An 18,373-nucleotide genomic window follows, 5' to 3' on the forward strand; every position below is an offset into this window, starting at 1 on the left:
GGCACTTTGCGCGAGGAGGGATGGAGAGAGAAGGGAACCAGAGGCGTGGGGAGGGTACCAGAACGCTGCCAGGTCTTCTAACAGTGGCCCTGGACTCTATTACTTTGCTTTCTAAAGTCCGGATGGTCTCTGAGGGTGCACCTTCCTTCCTCCTCCATGATGGGATTCCCACAGTCTCCATGCTAACCCTCTGGTTTCCCTCCTTGCCGCCCCTGCAGCCCAGGACCCCGAGTTCCACCGCACCTGTGACCAGTTCAGCTTCCAGTGCCAGAACGGTGTGTGCATCAGCCTGGTGTGGAAGTGCGACGGCATGGATGACTGCGGCGATTACTCGGACGAAGCAAACTGTGGTGAGCAGTACCTCGAGGTCCCTTGTCACCCCCTTTGAATTTTGGGGCCCAGAAAACAGGCTTCTTTCTGTTCTGTATACCCCCACATGCATGTGTGCACCATCCCACTTGCATATTGCAGAGCATCTTGTATATAGATCTCTGTCATTTTCTTCTTGCAGGTAGATTAACTGGAGCACACTGAAAATCCGATACGGCAGGCACATGTTGTGCTTGACTAAGTCTTGTGTGACCATATTTACTCCACAGCTTCCCGGCCCGAAGCAGACAGGCAGCTTACGGCCAAGCTCAATATTTATCAATGTTCCCTCGGTAGCTTTAGGAGCTGTGCGGAGCCAGACGAAGCAGCTGCGGCTTCATTTCCGAGCGGCAGGGTTTGCTTCTCCCTTCCTGCCATGCTCTGGATGAATTTCGCTGTCAGCCCCGGTTCTGAGATCGTAGGTGGTGTCCGGCCATGGAGCACCCAGCACGCAGACACTGGGGTGGTGACACCAGGCCAGGGAGGGCTGGGAGGAATGGGGATGCTGGAGAAGAAGAGAGAACCCACAGTTGTGGTGGGGGATGCTGGGGTGATGCTCTCTGGGCTGGTGCTCCTGTGCCCCAGCTGTGCTGAAGGCTGCTGAGATGACACTGGGGCTCACAGGGCTCTCCTCTCCTCGTCAGAAAACCCAACAGAGGCCCCGAACTGCTCCCGGTACTACCAGTTCCAGTGCGGGAACGGGCACTGCATCCCCAACCGGTGGAAGTGCGACGAGGAGAACGACTGCGGGGACTGGTCGGATGAGAAGGAGTGCGAGGGTGAGGGCCCACTGTGCTCCGCGATGCTCTGTGTGCAGGACCCTGCGCCAGCCCCACGGCCCCAAAATCCCCCTCGTATGGGAGTTCTGCCTTTCTGAACCTTTCTGATAAGGACCTTTCTGCCCTTCTGATCAGAAGCTGCGAGGACACAATGCAGATAAAACACGGGGCTTGCGATGCTCCCCTCCACCACGGGGGCTGGCTGGCTTCTGGGGGCAGGCTCGGTCTGCACCCGTGCACAGGAGCAGCCCCCAAGAGCCGCTCCGTTCGGTGTCCTTTCAGGCTCCCCAGTAGTTCCTGTCACCGCAGCCGCCCCGCCGACGTGCCTGCCCAACCACTACCGCTGCAACAGCGGCGCCTGCATCGTGAACAGCTGGGTCTGCGACGGGTACAAGGACTGCGCTGATGGCTCCGACGAGGACGCCTGTCCCACCTCCCGTAAGCTGTTCTCTTCCTCACCCCCTTCCTCCCAAATGCCTGCCGGCATCGCTGCCCTTGCACCCCAGCAATTTGCATCGCAAATTTGGGCACCCCAGCGGGAGCCATCCACCTGCTGGATGGGAAGACATTGCCACCTAGTGGAGTCAGGACCTGGGGACAGCTTTCGGTCCCTCCTGCTGGCAGCCTTGGGTGCTCTCCTCGCTTCTCCTGCCCTCAGGCCCCAACGTGACGACCACCTCTCCGACGACGCGGGGCCGCTGCAGCAGGTTCGAGTTCGAGTGCCAGCAGCTGCACAAGTGCATCCCCAACTGGAAGCGCTGCGACGGCCGGCGGGACTGCCAGGACGGCACGGACGAGAGGAACTGCCGTAAGCGCGGGGCCAAGAGCATCTCGCCTGGCTCCTTCCCTTGGGATGCTCTTTGCAAGGATGGAAAGATTTATTGCTGGTGGAATCCACGCAGTAAAAAAGGAAGGAAAAAAAAAAAAAAGCCCAAAGCAGCAGTGCCTGTTCCGTTAGAAGTCCAGCTGTGGATTTCATTTCATTTAGGTTGGAAATACCCGTAAGACCATAAGTCCATCCATCACATAGTACTTCCAAACCACGTCCCTAAGTGCCACACCCACCCGCCTCTTAGATCCCAAGATCTAAGGAGGTGACTCCGCCACCCCCCTGGTGGGATAACCCCCGGGTTTTCCTCATGGTGGCTCTTTAGTCATGCCAAAACACTTTGCCAGGACGCAGAATGCTTTTGCACCAGCACCTGGCACCACGAACAGCCCCATGCCGGTGCGGGACCCTTGTGGCGCTGAGCCCTGCACCCTTTCTGCCTTGCAGCAACGCACAGCACCCTGCCGTGCCCTCATGGCTACAAGTGCGAGGACGGCGAGGCCTGCCTGATGGTGGCGGAGCGCTGCGATGGGTACCTGGACTGCTCAGACGGCAGCGATGAGAGGAACTGCACGGGTAAGCTGCCACCTGCTCCCCTTTCTCCTGCACACCCCATTTCCCAGCTATTTTCCATTGTCACCACCACCTCTGGTGGCCCCGGGGGACAGGGGGATGTGTGCTGCAGCCAGCCCCGGGCAGAGAACCGCAATCGATCGCTGTCTCTGCCCAGCCACAAGATGCACCGTGGTCCTACTCACCTGCTCGGGGCCTTGAGCATCAGTCAGGTTTTAGTTCTTTAATTAAATATTGATTGGGAGAGGCTAGTTGGTGAAGGGGGGAGGCACTGCGGAGATTCATGGGGAGTCTACACCCAGGGAAAACCATCTGTTTTCCCTTGGAAAGCTCATCCGGCTGGGCTCGCCCAATGCCTCTCCCCTTGCCCCAGCACACTGCTGCCCAGATTCCTAGTCTCAGCTGTGGTCCTGCTGCTGAACACGAGACGTGACATGGGCAACCCCACAGAGGGGCCCTGGATGGCTCACAGTGACAGCACAGATCCAGCACACAAGTAGAGAAGTGACTTAGCTTGCACTGATACACTTCCGGAATGATGTTAGAGAGTATTTCATCAGCAGCCATGCTTTATCCTTCCTTGGGGAAAGAGGGTGTTTGCATGATGCAGCACAAAGACACCCAAGATCTGTTCTGGGGAGCCCTAGGAGCACCAGGGGGATGTTCCTGCTCTGCACTGCCCACCCTTCCCCACCTAAATTACACATCTAATTTGCATGTTGCAAACACTCCCCTCAGTCACATTACTGTTTCTACCTCCAGATGTTGTGGGTGCCATGAACAAAACTCCCCTTTCTGTTCCTGGCAAAGGGCTCGTTTTCCTCCAGCAAACTAACTCCCCCTTTTGCTCCCCCAGACGACACGATCGTGTACAAAGTCCAGAACCTGCAGTGGACAGCCGACTTCTCCGGCGCCGTCACTCTGACATGGGCTCGGCCAAAGAGGATGTCCTCGACCTCCTGTGTCTACAACGTGTATTACAGGTACACCACTTACTGCACGACCCGTGGCTGGTTGTGGCAAGGGACGGACAGGAGAAACACGAGCAGAGGTAGCAGCACGCACGTATTTACAGCGAAGCACCATACCAAATCGAGCCCCAGAGGATGGAGCTTTGCAGTCTATTTCTGTTTGGAAAATCTTCTAATGCTTCGTTGCAAAGCAGACCCAAAATAGCAGCAACTAGGGGACATTTGTGAAAAGCTGTCTTTGTTTCCTTCAAATTGTTTACTCGGACAGAAATGTGGGTATATTGGGTTTTCTGTTTCTGCTTGGGTCTCATCTTTGTGGGGCTGCTAACAATGAGAACAAAGTCAAGAAATTAGAGCACAGCGGTTATAGCAAACCTCAGAGGACGGTGCTTAGGAGGCGCCGAGCTATGTTTGGTTTGGGCTTTGAAACAGCAGCTTTTCAAGCTGGTGCCGTGGCTTTACTGAGCAGAAAACTAAGCAGCAAGCCCTTAAAAGACAGAAAACTGATTTCATCCTTTGGGGCAAGCTGCATCCCCCTGTGTTACTGAACATATTCCTGACTGCAGGGGTCTGACTCTTGTGCAGGACGGTCGGTGAAAGCATCTGGAAGGTTTTGGAAACCCACAGCAACAAAACCAACAGCGTTTTGAAGGTCCTCAAGCCCGACTGCACCTATCAGGTGAAGGTCCAGGTGCAGTGTCTCAGCAGAATCTACAACACCAACGATTTCATCACCCTGCGGGCACCCGAAGGATGTAAGCAGACCTGCCTGGCTCCTCTCAGTTCTAGCTGGAGGTCAGATTAAGAAGGGGTTGATCAGGCCTTGGGACACAACTGCAGAAGATAACATCTGCCCTCTCCCTCTCTGGGAGACCCTGGTCATCTCCTGCTGTTCCCCAGAAGACCTGGACATGCCGCCTGTGACCATCACTAACACCTTTGTTTCTCTCCCCAGTACCAGATGCCCCCTTTAACCTTCAGCTGTCCCTGAAAAAGGAAGCCGAGGGGGTGGTGACAGGCTGCTGGAGCCCCCCTGTGAACGCCCATGGCCTCATACGGGAGTTTATTGTGAGTCCTGCACCATGTTTTTGTATTTTGCATTTTGTAGTGGAAATCCACTGAGAGTGCTGGGCAAAATGGGAGAAGAAATGGTGCAGGGCTGTAGGTAGCAACACAGTCCTCAGGTCCATGGTTTTGTTTCTAGCTTACTTCCGATGTTTTAGTAATAGAAAGACCTGTGGCCCTGTAGGACTGTTGACCATGGAGCCCTTACCCCTTGTTTTGGTCCTCCTAGGTGGAATACAGCAGGAGTGGATCCAAGGAATGGTCCTCCCTCAGAACCACCAAGAACTACACTGAGATCAAGAACTTGCAGGTCAACGCGTTGTACACGGTTCGAGTGAGTATTTTCGGAGCTGTCTGTAGGAGCACTCTGCATGAGCTTGTTACTGTTCGCTAGGCAGTCCAAGTCCTGCACAGTCAACTAATTGCTAAAAAACTACGTAGTTAAAATTCTGCCCTTTAATGTCAGCCCTCAGCAGGGGCCTGGCATACGTGCCAACAATGTGTATAGTTTTAAGCCCCGAATTATGGCCCTTGATTTGCTCCTCCTCCCAGGAGGCCAGGCTGTGTTATGAAATCCGTGCTGCCCGTTCCAAGCTCACTGCAACTGCACCTGATCTGGGGCAGAGATAAATTTGGTCCTAACTGTCACCGGGAAAAGAAGCAGATACGCATGTGGGGAAGGCGTGCACATGGGAGAAGCTGGGTAATTATAGGCAGAACTAATAAGGAGAGGAAATGAAAGTCTGCACAGCCAACCTTGGGAAATGTGTACTCTGCCCCTGTCCATCCTCCACGAGCAGGATGAGCATGGGTACTTGTGGGAGCTCACTGGGAGCTGGGATAACCCCCATGCATTAATGTTTTTCTCTGGGTCAGCTGAAGTGAGTCTTTCCTCCCATATTTTTCCTTCCCATGTTAACTTATTTCCAAATAAATCTTTGGAACTGGATGCAGCTTTCACATGGGCTCCACAGGCACAACTCTTACCTACACTAGGGCTGATCGATTCCAAGGGTCCTTATCTTTATAGACTTTTTATAAAGATCTCATCAGAGAGCGGTTATCTGCAGAGAGGATGCACCTCCCTCCTCTTAGATTCTTTTAATTGACTTAAAGTAGTCTGCTTTATCTCTGTAATAAGCATTTTATTGCCAAGTAATTAAATTATTGCTTGCTTCAACGTCCTCTTCCCATGAGCTCCGCCATGTCCATAACCTTGCTCTAACCTCGCTCTCTGTTTGCATTATGCAGCGTTGGTGGCATACATTCGTTCATATTAACTAACCTTCTCATTTGCAAAGGTTGCTGCAGTGACTAGTCGAGGAGTGGGAAACTGGAGCGATTCCAAATCCATAACCACCATCAAAGGCAAAGGTAAATGCTGTTTTGGTTTCAGCCAACTTGGTCAACACAGCAAAAATACTGAATATAAGCCCAAAGCGTTAGTATCAGCGCACATAACCGCCTCCTCTTTCTTTACTTTTCCCTATTGAGCATCTGACATTTATGACAACTTTGCTGTACCTGTTCACTTAACTGGAGCCACCTCGGAGTTCAGTGGCAAGTCTGAACAGGTTGTTGACTCTTCCTCTGAACTCTGTGGCACGCAGGATGCATGTCCCTCTCTCCTGGACTGCGGATGGATTGCCACTGACTTGTGTAGGCTAGATTCTACCTTTGGATAGGCACAATGCATTACCAGCAATTCCTTCAATACCGTTAGCTGAAAGGATGCTAGCTCCTTCTTCTCCCTCTTAGCTTATCACTATGATGGTTGCTGCATTTTGTGTCAGTTAGACCGCTAAAAAACCACGGAGGTTCCCAGAAACGATCACAACGTTGCAGCCTGACAGTAGATAAATCCAACCAACACGATAAATCATTTCCCTCTGAAATGTTTTTTGATAAGCCTTTTGAAATTTTTTGTATTCCTGGCAAGATTTTTTTTCCAAACCTATATTCTGATGTCAAAATTGTCTGCTATCTAATTTGTGAGATAAAAGTGCACCCTTGCTGTGTTGACAAAGAAAGGAAAGAAAACACAGTGCTACTAAAAATGCAGGATTCTTTGTAGTATGGAGGGATGGGGATGTTCTGGGTCTGGTTGCTGACTGTCATAATGAACGTCTGCATTTTGCCTGTCCTCTCCCTATATGTTTGTTTTTTGGGGTTGCAGTAACAGCCGTTTCTCCCTTTCCTTCCAGTCATTCCTCCACCTGTCATACGTGTTGAGGGCTACACTGAGGACTCCATAAGTTTCAGCCTAAAAATGAATACTAATATCAAGGTAAAATTTTAACCTTTACTTCTGCAACTACAGTAAAAGAAAAGACCTGGGTTGGATATGAGATAAATAATGAATAAGAGAAGCTAACACCCATTTTAGTAGCACAGTTGCTTTTGGAAACTAATTATTCCATGCCAATTTATTACTTGGTACTCATCAGCTGTCCCAGCTCTCTCTTAATTAGGACAGAAAATACAACTTAGAGACTTAAAATGGTGGCTCTTTCACTCAATACAAGAATAGCTGAACTCATGTAAGTTTATATTGCGTGTGATTGCTGCTTGACAGGTCAGCGGTTACGTTGTGAACATCTACTGGACATTTGATACACACAGGCAGGAAAAAAGAACTCTGACCATAGAAGGAGAAAAGTCGATCCAAAAAGGTAAATTTAGATATAAAACTCTGCTTAAATCACCTCCAAACAGAGTGTTTTTACTGAAAGCCACAGTTATTGTATTTTATGTTTTTGTAATGGCAGCTCAGCTCAGTACTTCCTGTTTAGGAAAGAGTAAATCCTACGAGGACAAACCAGCAAATCCTCAGCCTCTATTCTTAGTACTTGGAGATTTCAAGGAGATTTGGGATTTATCCCCTAGAGCTGCACTAGCCTTTTCTCATCACAGGGATTTTGTTTGTGATTCCTTATCTACTCAGCAAAAGGTCAATGATTTCTTGGGCTGGTATACAGTGCATGTCCCTGTTAATCAGATTATTTTCGGCTTTGGAGAAGTAACTGGTGTGCACAGTCAAGATACAGGAATACATCCCAATACAGGCAAGCAACAGGCTGGGCTAGATACCCAGGTGCTTCTGTGTAAAAGAAGTTACAGAATGAATGAAAACACAAACCAAGGGAGAGAGGATCCTGGCTAAGATTCTTTAATGATGCTGAACATTTCTTAAAGCTCTCACCCTGCCATTGCAGTACTGGGCCTCACCTAACAGTGCAACTCTCTCCTCTTGCTCAGTGGCCAACTTGACAGCTCAGACGCCCTACGAAATTTCTGCTTGGGCTAAGACGGAGCTGGGCGACAGCCCTCTGTCCTTTGTACACGTCGTGACCGGTGGGACAAGACCGGCGTCGCCAAGCCTCAAAGCCAGGGCCATCAACCAGACCGCGGTGGAGTGCAACTGGACCGGGCCGAGGAATGTGGTAAGGCACCGAGTCTTTTCTTTTCTCACCACCCAGGATGGGGTCTAGCTTGGACCCTCAAAACACAATAAACGTTTAAACAGGATTGTTTGTTGGGACTGAATGCCTTGGAAAAATACATGTCATAAAAAGTAGGAAAAGTGCTTGCTGCCCTTGAAATGGGGTCTTTGCATCACGTCCCTAAAAAGCAACAGCACATGAAAAGTTTGGGTGGGAGCTCCATGCCACGACAAGCTTTGTACCGTCCCTGTTGTCTCCTCTTCTGCAGGTCTACGGCATCTTCTACGCCACATCCTTCCTTGAGCTGTACAGGAGCCCTCACAATGCCACCACGACCTCCCACAACATCACCGTGATCGTGCAGCGGGACGAGCAGTACCTGTTCCTGGTAGGCTGCATTTCTGGCCCCTCTCCTACCCGCACTACGGGCCGCAGTCCGGTACCAAAGCCCGAAGGCACCCTATTAACTGCTGGGCCGTCCCTTCGAGGTCCGTGTGATGTCTCCCTACCAAGGGCCACCGTCTGACTATGTCGTGGTGAAGATGATCCCCGACAACCGGCTGCCCCCCCGGCACCTCCACTCGGTGCTCACCGGGAAGACGTTTGCCGTCATCAAGTGGGAATCACCCTACGACTCGCCTGACCAGGACATGGTAATATCTCACAAAAACCCTGGCTCACAGACAGGTCCACTGAAGGAAAGTCTTTTTCTCAGCAAGTTTTCCGCTCCTAATCTGGTCCTGAGGCTTTAACAGCAAAGTTTTAAGGGAATAAATCTTCCCAGCAACTCTGCAAACTTTAACATGACACAGGTTTAGGTTGCACCTCTCTTGTTCGTTAAGAAATACAACCTGAGGTCTTCCTCCTGCCCTCGTATGCCCCAGTAACTTCATTTTCTCTATCTGTAAGTAGCGATCTCGGGCAGGGATCCAGCTAATCCAGCAAGAGGCCTGAAAACTGACTTTACTTCCCAGGTTTCTGTAGGATGCAGGCATGGTTTAATGCCAGTTCTGCCCTCCAGTCTGATGTCCTAATATATGAGTTTGCTAGCAAGTCTGCAGGAAAGTAAGGTCTCCTGTCATTCACCATGCATGCCTTCCCTCCCCCTTCAGTTGTATGCTGTTGCAGTTAAAGATTTGGTAAGAAAAACAGATAAAATCTACAAAGTGAAAACGCGGAACAGCACGGTGGAGTACACCATTAAGAAACTCGAACCGGGAGGCAAATACCACGTGATTGTTCAACTGGGAAACATGAGCAAAGAATCCAGCATGAAGATTAATACAGGTAAAGGAGCAAGTATTCATATGAAATGCTGCCGTACTGCAAAACCCACTGTCAGACTCCTACCAGATCACACACCACAGCATCCTCCCCTTGTAAGCATTGCATTAAGCTGATCCCAAAAACCCACTACATTTCAGAAGTGGCCCCCGTACTGTTTCTCAACCAGAAGTGTCATCACTGTTAAAACCTAACCCACCTGCTGTTTTTTCTCATTTGCAGTACCACTGTCTGCACCAGATGCCTTAAAAATTATCACAGAAAACGACCACATTCTGCTCTTTTGGAAGAGTTTAGCGTTAAAGGAAAGTAATTTCAATGAAAGCCGGGTAAGTGGCACTCTTCCCCCATCCTACAAGCAGTGTTTCAGTAAAAGCAAGAGCGGAGTCGCTTGCAGGGCTCCTTACACAGAGTCTTTAAGTACATCAGGAGGCTCTGCTCCCCTGGGAGTCCCTGATGAGCCCTCCACATAGAGCTCGCTTCAATTTGCATCACAACCACGGCACTAGTGCTGTTAGATCCAGCCGGTCACCTTTTAAGAACATAATTATCCTCTTGAAAAAGGTCAGCTATCACACGTGCACAGGACTGGGACCAGGCCACTGCCCTACCACGCTGGGAAACGCATCGGTAGCATCTGAGAATTGTTATTTAGACTTTGATAGAAAATCTGCAACGCACTCTCTGTTGGGGCATGAGCAGGTAGAAATGTACATCAGAAAAAAAAAACATCATCAACTCTGGGCTCCATTTTTTGGATGGCCTCGGATGGCTGCTAAGAACAGAGAGAACCAGAGGCCGAAATCTCCTCTCTGACCTGGCCAAGGTCAGTGTGTGCTGGCAGGGGTGCCTGGAGGAGGCTCCACTGTTGTTCTCCCCTGGCTGGTAGCCTGATGCACTTCATCACAAAGCTTCAGCAGGAAAAACAACTTTCAAAGGCCTGTCAGAAGCAGCAAAGATGACCTCTGCAGCCGAGTGATTTGGGGTTTGTGTTTTTATTTTCTCAGGGTTACGAGATTCACATGTTCGACAGCCTGATGAACAGCACGGCTTATCTCGGGAACACCACAGAAAACTTCTTCAAAGTTTCCAACCTGAAGATAGGGCACAACTATTCCTTCACAGTTCAGGCCAGATGCCTTTACAGTGGGCAGATGTGCGGGGAGCCGGCCACGCTTCTCTATGATGAGCTAGGAACCGGTAAGACACTAACATCATCCCCTCTTCCTCAATTAACACTAATTAAAACCTCACAAGCTGACCCAAGGAGTAGTTAATACAATATTACACAGCCAGTCACTCGGTGGCTTTGTGTCCTAGCAGGGCAGGATGGAAGGAACCGTCCTGCAATTTTCAGATGTGAATATTGTGGCAATCTGGCCATGTTTGGTTGGGTTTGGTCCATTAACACCCCCTTAGGGCACTGCACAAGTAGCATGGGGAGAAAAGTGGCATCGGTTGCAAATGGTGCTTCCCACCCTTCCTGCTCTGTAGGTGAAGACTCCTCTGCATCAAAAATCGGCAAGACCACAGATGTAGCTGCCATCGTGGTCCCGATCCTGTTCCTGCTGCTGGTGACCCTGGGGGTTGGGTTCATCGTGCTCTACACGAGGCACCGCAGGCTGCAGAGCAGCTTCACTGCCTTCGCCAACAGCCACTATAGCTCCCGCCTGGGCTCGGCCATCTTCTCCTCAGGGGACGATTTAGGTATGTGGAATCTTGGCATCATTTGGTTGGAAATGATTTGAGCTGGAAAACACCCTTAAGATCATCAAATCCAACTGTCAACCTAACAGTAGGTCTTGGTGTTGTGCCTTGGGATTGCAGGGCCTCCAAATCAGCACAAGACCTAACCTCTTTCTCATGCTTTAGGCCATCCTTGGCATGAAAATCTCTGTGGGTTTGATCTGGTTCTAGGAGGGTAAGCCTGGCCTGGGATATATGTAATTAGTAACCTCACATAAACAGTTCCTACTAATGATAATCAAAAGTAAAATCAAAACTCAAATATGACAAATACAACAACCAGCTAAGGGCCACATGCTGATGCAGTAATTCTGGGGACAGTTTTGGGGCCAGTTTAGTCGTGCCCAATGAAACCAAGGGCAGTGTAACAGAGCTCTGGGTTTGTTTTCCAGGAGATGAGGATGACGAAGCTCCCATGATAACTGGATTTTCAGATGATGTCCCCATGGTCATCGCATGAAGCGCATTTCTGACTGTAAAAACCAAATGGTGTAAATATTTTATTTGATAAAAATAGTTGATTGTTTATTTTAAAAATGCACTTTGAGTTGCAATATGTTATTTTTATATGGGCCAAAAAATTTAAGAAACACTTTGTAGTAATCAACTGTGAATTGCAAACTAGGTTGGTTTAGTAACAAATTGCTTTGATTTAACATTGATTTAGTCTTACAAGGCTATGCTTGCTGGGCATGCTTTTAAGTCTGTGAGATATTTTCCGTTGACTAAATTGGCTACTCATTTTATTTTTCTAAGACAAGAATAAATTTATTTTAAAAAAATTCAGGAGATTATATATGTAGAGAGAGATAAGTAATATAGTCCCTGAAGGTTTTGCTTTTACTTAAAAAAACAATCCTTTGGACTTTGTTTTATATGAAAGTATTTTTGTTGTGTTAATTTATTGGGAAATCTGCTTAAGAACAGATTTCCGAAGTCGTCAGACATTGTACACATTATTGTGTAGAACATGTGCCACTTTATCTTGCAAGGCAGTAGTACGTTGGCATCCCCATCATTGTTCTCACCACAGGAATAAGAATCCTTATTTTTTACATATTTTTCCCCCTCACTGAAAGATACAATCTTTCCTCAATCATCCCTGGGCAAGCACCCAGTTTATGCAATTTAGACCTCACGTACAGGCAGGGCTGCCTGCGCTGTGCTGCAGCCCCCCAGCGTTGCCCAAACCCCTCCAGTGATCACCAGCAGGTGCCAACCTGTTGGCCGTGCCCCGATCCGTAATTTATGTCAGTAATGTCACTGCAACAAATGGCCATCCCCTGACTTTGAAGCGCACACCTTAAAACGTAGCTTCCAGGAAACCTTTCCTCTGCGGAGCTGTGCGGAGATGCTAGGATGGTGAGGGACGGAAGGGGGAGCCTCCACTGTGTGCAACTGGAGAAGAGCTTCGCTTACAGATTCTCCACAGTCGTGCAGAGCTGTAATTACTGAGCAGCTCGATTCATCTGGTTTACAGCAGGGATTCGGTGCTGCTTCGGTAGCATTTCCTAAAAGTAGCTGTAGTTGCACCTTCAGCTTTAGAAGTAACATAGATATAATATATTCCTATCACTCCTCATTTCACATTTACTGTAGACATAATACTGGCTAACAGAGATAAGCAGTAGAAATGTCTGCTTCCCATTGTCGAGGCTATTTTTTTGGCGATAGCAAAATGTGAATCTCACCACGAATCCCACTGCTCGCCAGCCCAAGAGCACCAATACGAGCGGATGTCTGCGTCTCACACCTGGCCATACTCTATATATGCAAAGCCCAGTATCTCCACGCCAGTAAAAATACAGCACACTGTCTTGTCATGCTATTTTCTTTGTTTAAACCAGAAGTATTTTTGCTGTGTAAATTACATTATAATTGCAGTCTTCCTACAGATGAAATGAGAGAGGCCAACTATGTTTTGATACACAACTGATCCATTTAATTTCACTTGCAGAAAATGTATAAAAAAAGTTGAGGTTCTGTATGGTTTGATACGCTATAGAAATACTGACTCTATTTTTAATTATTGCTGTTCTCAATCCCGGTGACAGTTTATTCCCCCAAAGTTGGGACCAAACCATAACTAGATTTTATAAGTAGCAGCGAGCTTGCCAAGTTGCAATATTTTTACCTTGTTAGTGGGTCAGGTGCCGTTCACGGGTAAAGACGTGTATAATTCAACCTAGCACGTTGAGCACACTTCAATTTGTCTGGAGTCACAGCTACAGAGAGAGCAGAATCTGACCCAGAGGCAAAACTATTCTAAAAGTGTAAAGCAGAAGATTTAACATATTTCTGCAGGGGACAGCCTGAAAGTAGAGATAAAAAGCATTGCATCCTGTCCTTATTAAGCAAATATTTCTGGCACAGGTAACTGAAAACTGCAGTATAGTATCCCAGAAGATGGTACCTCTCTGTTGAGAATTAATAGCGGTTAAATTCTGCTACTTTATTCCCCTAAGGGAAAATCCTGCTCGAGTAAGGGGAGCAGAAGTGAGCCCATCTCGTGTCCGTATGTGGAAGGCAGATGCCAAGGGGGGAACCTCGAAACCACTTTATATTCTGCAGAAATCCCTTGGCTGGATGCTTTCAGCTGGGGACGGGTCACTTCTGGTCACTCTGAAAGGCTCCTTTGTGCCTCAGCAAAGCGACGCTCGCATGGCGCTGAGCCTGTCGCCAGTGAGGCATTTTGCTGGAATACTATATTCCAAAAATATTCCCAGCTAGCTGCGCCTCTCCAATGCAACGGGGGTGAGGGACACCTTGGCGCTCGCTCTGCAGTCGTCCCTACATTGCACGGGGCTTTGGGGCACTGCAGCCTGCAGTCCTTGTGCCAAGCTGCACGCACCAGGGCGCTTCTTGCAATGCACAGACGCTCCCTGCCCTCAGAGGCTTTCCCTTCAGGGCAAAAATCACCACTGTGCTCCCAGCAAAGCAACTTTACAGGGCTAGTGTATTTGTATTTTATATATAAATAGAGAAGTCTAAGCTCCAGGCGGGGAATAAGCAGGATAGATGCAGTTCTGGGTAAATTGTATATTTTTATGAACTTTTGAAGCACGGAATCTTGTTCACAGAGATGTATATGGGGTGGGAGGGTTGTGGTGTACATATGGTACATGGATGTGGATGCATATTTTGTTCTGGTTTTGTTTCAGTAGCCTGATGCAATGTGACATGAGTCCTTACCCGAATTTTTGGGAGGTGACTTGGGTTTACCTGGCAGTAACCCTGTGAGATGTTTGGACCCATAACAAGAAAAGGAGTGGGGAAGGTATGCGGGCTAAGGAGGCACTTCTGATACCTCATGTTTGAGCCCACCTCAGATGCCAGCTGGTACTCTTAAGTCCATTTGAACAAAAGACTAAGGCTGAACTCTAAGATCAGGCGGGCTTTTGGATCACTGGGTTTATTTAGCCTTGTTAGGTTTTTTGATTTTTAAAGTGAGAAAGAACAAGGAGGCACCATTTGCCAGGCTTGAGGGTAAAACCACGATCCTTTCAGCCTGAATAAATCCCATTCTCCTCCGTCCATGGGCTGCCGCTGCCATAAAACAGCCAAGGCAGGCATGCATGCACTGAGCCCAGCACCTGCCACGAGCACGAGCTTGTGGCTCCTCGGCCACTCTGCCAGGGCTGGCACCCCAGGGACACGCTAAGAGGAATTTCAGAGAGGGGCAAAGCATTTTCTATTGACCACAGGGGAAATTTGTGCATGTAGGTATTTAATGGCAGAATAGCTGGCGTGCTGCAGGTTCACGCCCCGGGTAAGCCTGCCCTAACTTGTTCCATCTGCTCCTGCCTTGCCACTGTGTTAGCAGCAGGGATCTGCAGGTCTAGCACTGGGAAAAGACAGTTCTCCTTGGGCTGAGATTGAGTTGCTTATAGATATATAGGGCGCGCACCCAAACAGAAAGAGGAAGAGAGCACACGAGAAGGATGAAGCACATGCGGTGATGTTCTGGGTGCCGCTGCCATCCCGTGGCCTTGTGAGGCTCTAAAGGACCTCTGTGCCTGCAGGTCACCCTGGTGGTCACTAAATGTGACTGCTTCTGACAGTTTCTAGAAATCCTAGAAATCTAGAAAAGGGAGAAGTGACCTTCAGACCAAAAGAACGTTTTCCAAATTTCTAGTCTCCTTCAAATGGACTTCAGAACAGAAATGGTGCCAGGGAGGTAGTTACTGACGGTTCCAGAGAGCATCTTCATTTCTGGTACTAGCTGTGATGTTGATAATTAGCCTTGGGGCAGACTACGAGCAGCCAGTCTCTAATGAAGTTTTTAGACGTAGTGTCAACTTCTAATCGGGTTCCTTAAGTGAAGTTTAATACTGTACCATTTGAATTGCTACTCTGTGTCTTTTTTTTTTTTTCCATTCACTGATTTCTGTTGTGTTATTATTGCACAATTTTGAAGGAATTTTTGTCTGTCAATTTTTTTCCACTTAATAATGATAATAAAAATGGACTGGGTAAACAGAATGATTCCTGGTTTCCATAATTATTATCTAGTCCCCACAGTTCCCACGCCTCTCCTCCAAGGAACCAGGCAGCAAGCACTACCCTTGGAGGCCAGAAAACCTGCAGAGCCTTTGAGTTTCACATCCATGCTCACCAAGCACCATCGCCAGCACTAACCCTGTCTGGTGCCCAAACCACATGGTTCTCCCCGTCCTAGCATCCATCCCCTCAACAATCCCATCCCTACACTGCATTCCCATTGCTGGTTGAAATGCTGTGTGTGCAAGTACACCTGACACCCCAGCAGCTGAAATCAAGCAGAATTATGAGTCCCAGAGAGGTAATGAGCAGGCAGCAGTCTCTTCAGACATACCTCATTTTTTAGCCTACATAATTGGAAAGGCAACATGTGAGCTTGGTGGACATAATTGAGGCATGCAAGCATCTTAAGTGTTGCACTTCATTAATGTTTAGCTTAAGGCAACGCTAACAAACAGCCATCCTTCCTCCCGGTTGCCCCCTTCTTCATGAATGAAGCTGATTTTTCCCTATTGTGGCTGGAATAGATTGCTCTCCCAGGAGGTATGAAAAGCAACACCTCATTCCCATGCACCTACTTTCCTTCGGAGCAGCCTACGTGACTCTTCAGCCTCAGCGCCCAGCCTCACTGAGAAAATCCTGATGGAATAAAGGCTCGACACAAGAGTGATCTGATTAGGCTTCCTAACAACATTTGCAAATTACTTTTTTCTGAAGGAAAGACTTTACCCCTATTCATTTACTGCCTTCATCGGAACTGTGCGTACCAAGTTACCTTGTGACCGACTGCAGAAATATTGCTCTGAGAGCCCAAGACAGCCTCTCCCACCCCAGTCCCACTCCCAAACCTCCCCAGGCTGCCTGGGGATGTTTTGGCACGGCCCCGCTGGCTCTCACCTGACTCACGTCTCCAAAGCATGGCCTGGAGAGCAGCAGCTACAGCTGCAGACTGCGCCCACCTGCCCGGGACGTCTGCACTGCGGGTTTTTCTACCCTTTCTCTGACTCTGCATCTCCCTCCTTTTTCTTTATGACCTTTCCATATTATCTAGCCCCTAAATGCAACCAAGAGATTCTTGCAGAGTCTCTATAGTACCCTTGCAAGTAGGTAGAGCCTTGCTCTCCAGCACTTTGGGTAACGTAACTAGGCAAAACTCCTGACGAACAAAGGCACCTTAATAATTGCTAAGTGTGTTGCCAGTTCTCAAAGAGATGTCCCAGCTTTGCTCGTTACATGACCCTGAGACACCCAAAAACCATGGAGGAGGAGGGTCCCAGCCACCGGAGGAGTGCACGGAGCAAAGCCAGCCAGGTGTGCGTGTGGCACGGCCAGGATTGCAAAAGCACTTCCCAGCGTGGGTTAAGCATTTCACAAAATAGACGTGCTCTGATCTTGAGAGAGCGCAGCTGAAGGTCTGGCTCGCTGATCCTCTTTGGAGTAAGCAATCTGAGTTTCTCGTGCCAGACACCCGAACGGTTGTGTTTAGCTTTTCTCGGCAGGAAAGATGAAATAACCGAGGATATTTCGCAGCAAAACGCGAGCTGGAATTTAGGACGGGAGAGCCAAGAGCTCCCAGATAGCCCAGCCCCCAGCTTAAGGAGGGAAAAGAGGGTCTGTGTGGGAAGGAAGATCCATGCTAACCATCACAGCCCTGGCTCCTGCTATGAGCCTCTCAACCTGCCAGAAGTGGGACGCAAGAGAAACGGCAGCCCAGGGCTCTTCCAGGACATGCAGTTTCTTTCTTCCCTGTAAATTACAGGCACCAGAAGCCCACATTCCCCCAGATCCTCCTCTCTGAGCTCGCCCAATGCTCGGCAGCTTTGCTCTGCCCAGGCCCTGCAGCAGAGCTGACCGTGTGCTCGGCACGAGCCTGTGGCCAGGCTGGAAATCATTGTGCCGCTTCACAGACCAATGGAGGATGATGAGAACAAGGCAGCCACAAGGGGAGGAAGGCCAGGAGGACGGTCATCAAATGGCGAGCAGGGCTGTGAGCTGAGCAACAGTTAATGAAATACATCCTGAAGCTGCTGACACAGTCTGTGCAGGAGGGGAACATGGTATAGAGACGCAGAACTGGGGACAGAGATGGACAAAATATGGCATTCCCGTCACCCAGCTTCAGAGCTCCAGTGTGGCTCAGTCGAAGGAGAAGGCCAATTTCCCCTGGAACTTTCTGTGCCCCAGGGAGGGAAGCAGATGCTCTCCAAGGAGGAATTCGGAACCTGAACAAGCCATGCTCAAACCTTTTTGGCACATTTTCATTCCCCTCCCACTGCAAGAATGGCTGCTCGAGCATTTTGCATTTCCCCAGCCCCTCTGCAATCCCGAAGGTTAACAGCAGGGAGATGGAGAAGAAGAGGTTGGGGGCTCCTCGTGGCCACAGCTTTACACAACACGAGGCAGAATCCATCCCTGCCAGGCTGAGAGGGTCCCTCTGGGTCCCATCTGTGGCCAGGGCAGAGGCCCAGCAGTTCAGAGCGTGTCCTGCCCCGAGCATCCCGCCGGGGCTCCGCCGGCGCTGCGGCAGCGTGGCACGTCCTCGCCCAGCTTTGTGAAATCCCATGGCTTCCCTTTCCCCTGTCGTGGCTTTCTTGAGATCCCGCAGAAAGCCAGGAACAGAAGCCCAGAGGCCAATTCCCAGTTGTTTGTTTTGTCACAAGAGCAGCTTTATTTTTAATCCAGTTCCACTTCGCAGTGGCTCTCTGCAGCTCATAGCCAGCATGCCTATGTACCCAGGAAATTACCACGGCAGGCTCTGAGCTAGTCAAGACAATAGTGCCTTTGGCTCCTCCATTTGGATCAGCACCATCTGAA

At 49.2% G+C, this 18,373-nt stretch overlaps 1 protein-coding gene across 2 annotated transcripts in view; it reads left to right on the forward strand.

Moving 5' to 3' along the window:
• SORL1 (sortilin related receptor 1) overlaps positions 1 to 15,535 on the forward strand; it is a 42,542-nt gene extending 27,007 nt beyond the window's left edge. For both annotated transcript variants that reach the window (XM_040534336.1, XM_040534337.1), the window contains exons 29-48: positions 219 to 350; positions 1,014 to 1,148; positions 1,431 to 1,586; positions 1,807 to 1,956; positions 2,425 to 2,553; positions 3,407 to 3,533; positions 4,107 to 4,276; positions 4,477 to 4,589; positions 4,816 to 4,920; positions 5,888 to 5,960; positions 6,791 to 6,873; positions 7,162 to 7,258; positions 7,845 to 8,029; positions 8,298 to 8,417; positions 8,518 to 8,682; positions 9,142 to 9,316; positions 9,536 to 9,642; positions 10,321 to 10,513; positions 10,808 to 11,020; positions 11,452 to 15,535. In XM_040534336.1, coding sequence (XP_040390270.1) covers positions 219 to 350; positions 1,014 to 1,148; positions 1,431 to 1,586; positions 1,807 to 1,956; positions 2,425 to 2,553; positions 3,407 to 3,533; positions 4,107 to 4,276; positions 4,477 to 4,589; positions 4,816 to 4,920; positions 5,888 to 5,960; positions 6,791 to 6,873; positions 7,162 to 7,258; positions 7,845 to 8,029; positions 8,298 to 8,417; positions 8,518 to 8,682; positions 9,142 to 9,316; positions 9,536 to 9,642; positions 10,321 to 10,513; positions 10,808 to 11,020; positions 11,452 to 11,519 — 2,696 coding nt within the window. In that variant the 3' untranslated portion in view covers positions 11,520 to 15,535. The remainder of the gene's footprint in view (positions 1 to 218; positions 351 to 1,013; positions 1,149 to 1,430; positions 1,587 to 1,806; positions 1,957 to 2,424; positions 2,554 to 3,406; positions 3,534 to 4,106; positions 4,277 to 4,476; positions 4,590 to 4,815; positions 4,921 to 5,887; positions 5,961 to 6,790; positions 6,874 to 7,161; positions 7,259 to 7,844; positions 8,030 to 8,297; positions 8,418 to 8,517; positions 8,683 to 9,141; positions 9,317 to 9,535; positions 9,643 to 10,320; positions 10,514 to 10,807; positions 11,021 to 11,451) is intronic.
• Positions 15,536 to 18,373: the final 2,838 nt, after the last annotated feature.

The sequence above is a fragment of the Cygnus olor genome, chromosome 22 (assembly GCF_009769625.2).
Source record: "Cygnus olor isolate bCygOlo1 chromosome 22, bCygOlo1.pri.v2, whole genome shotgun sequence".
Classification (NCBI taxonomy): Eukaryota; Metazoa; Chordata; class Aves; order Anseriformes; family Anatidae; genus Cygnus; species Cygnus olor.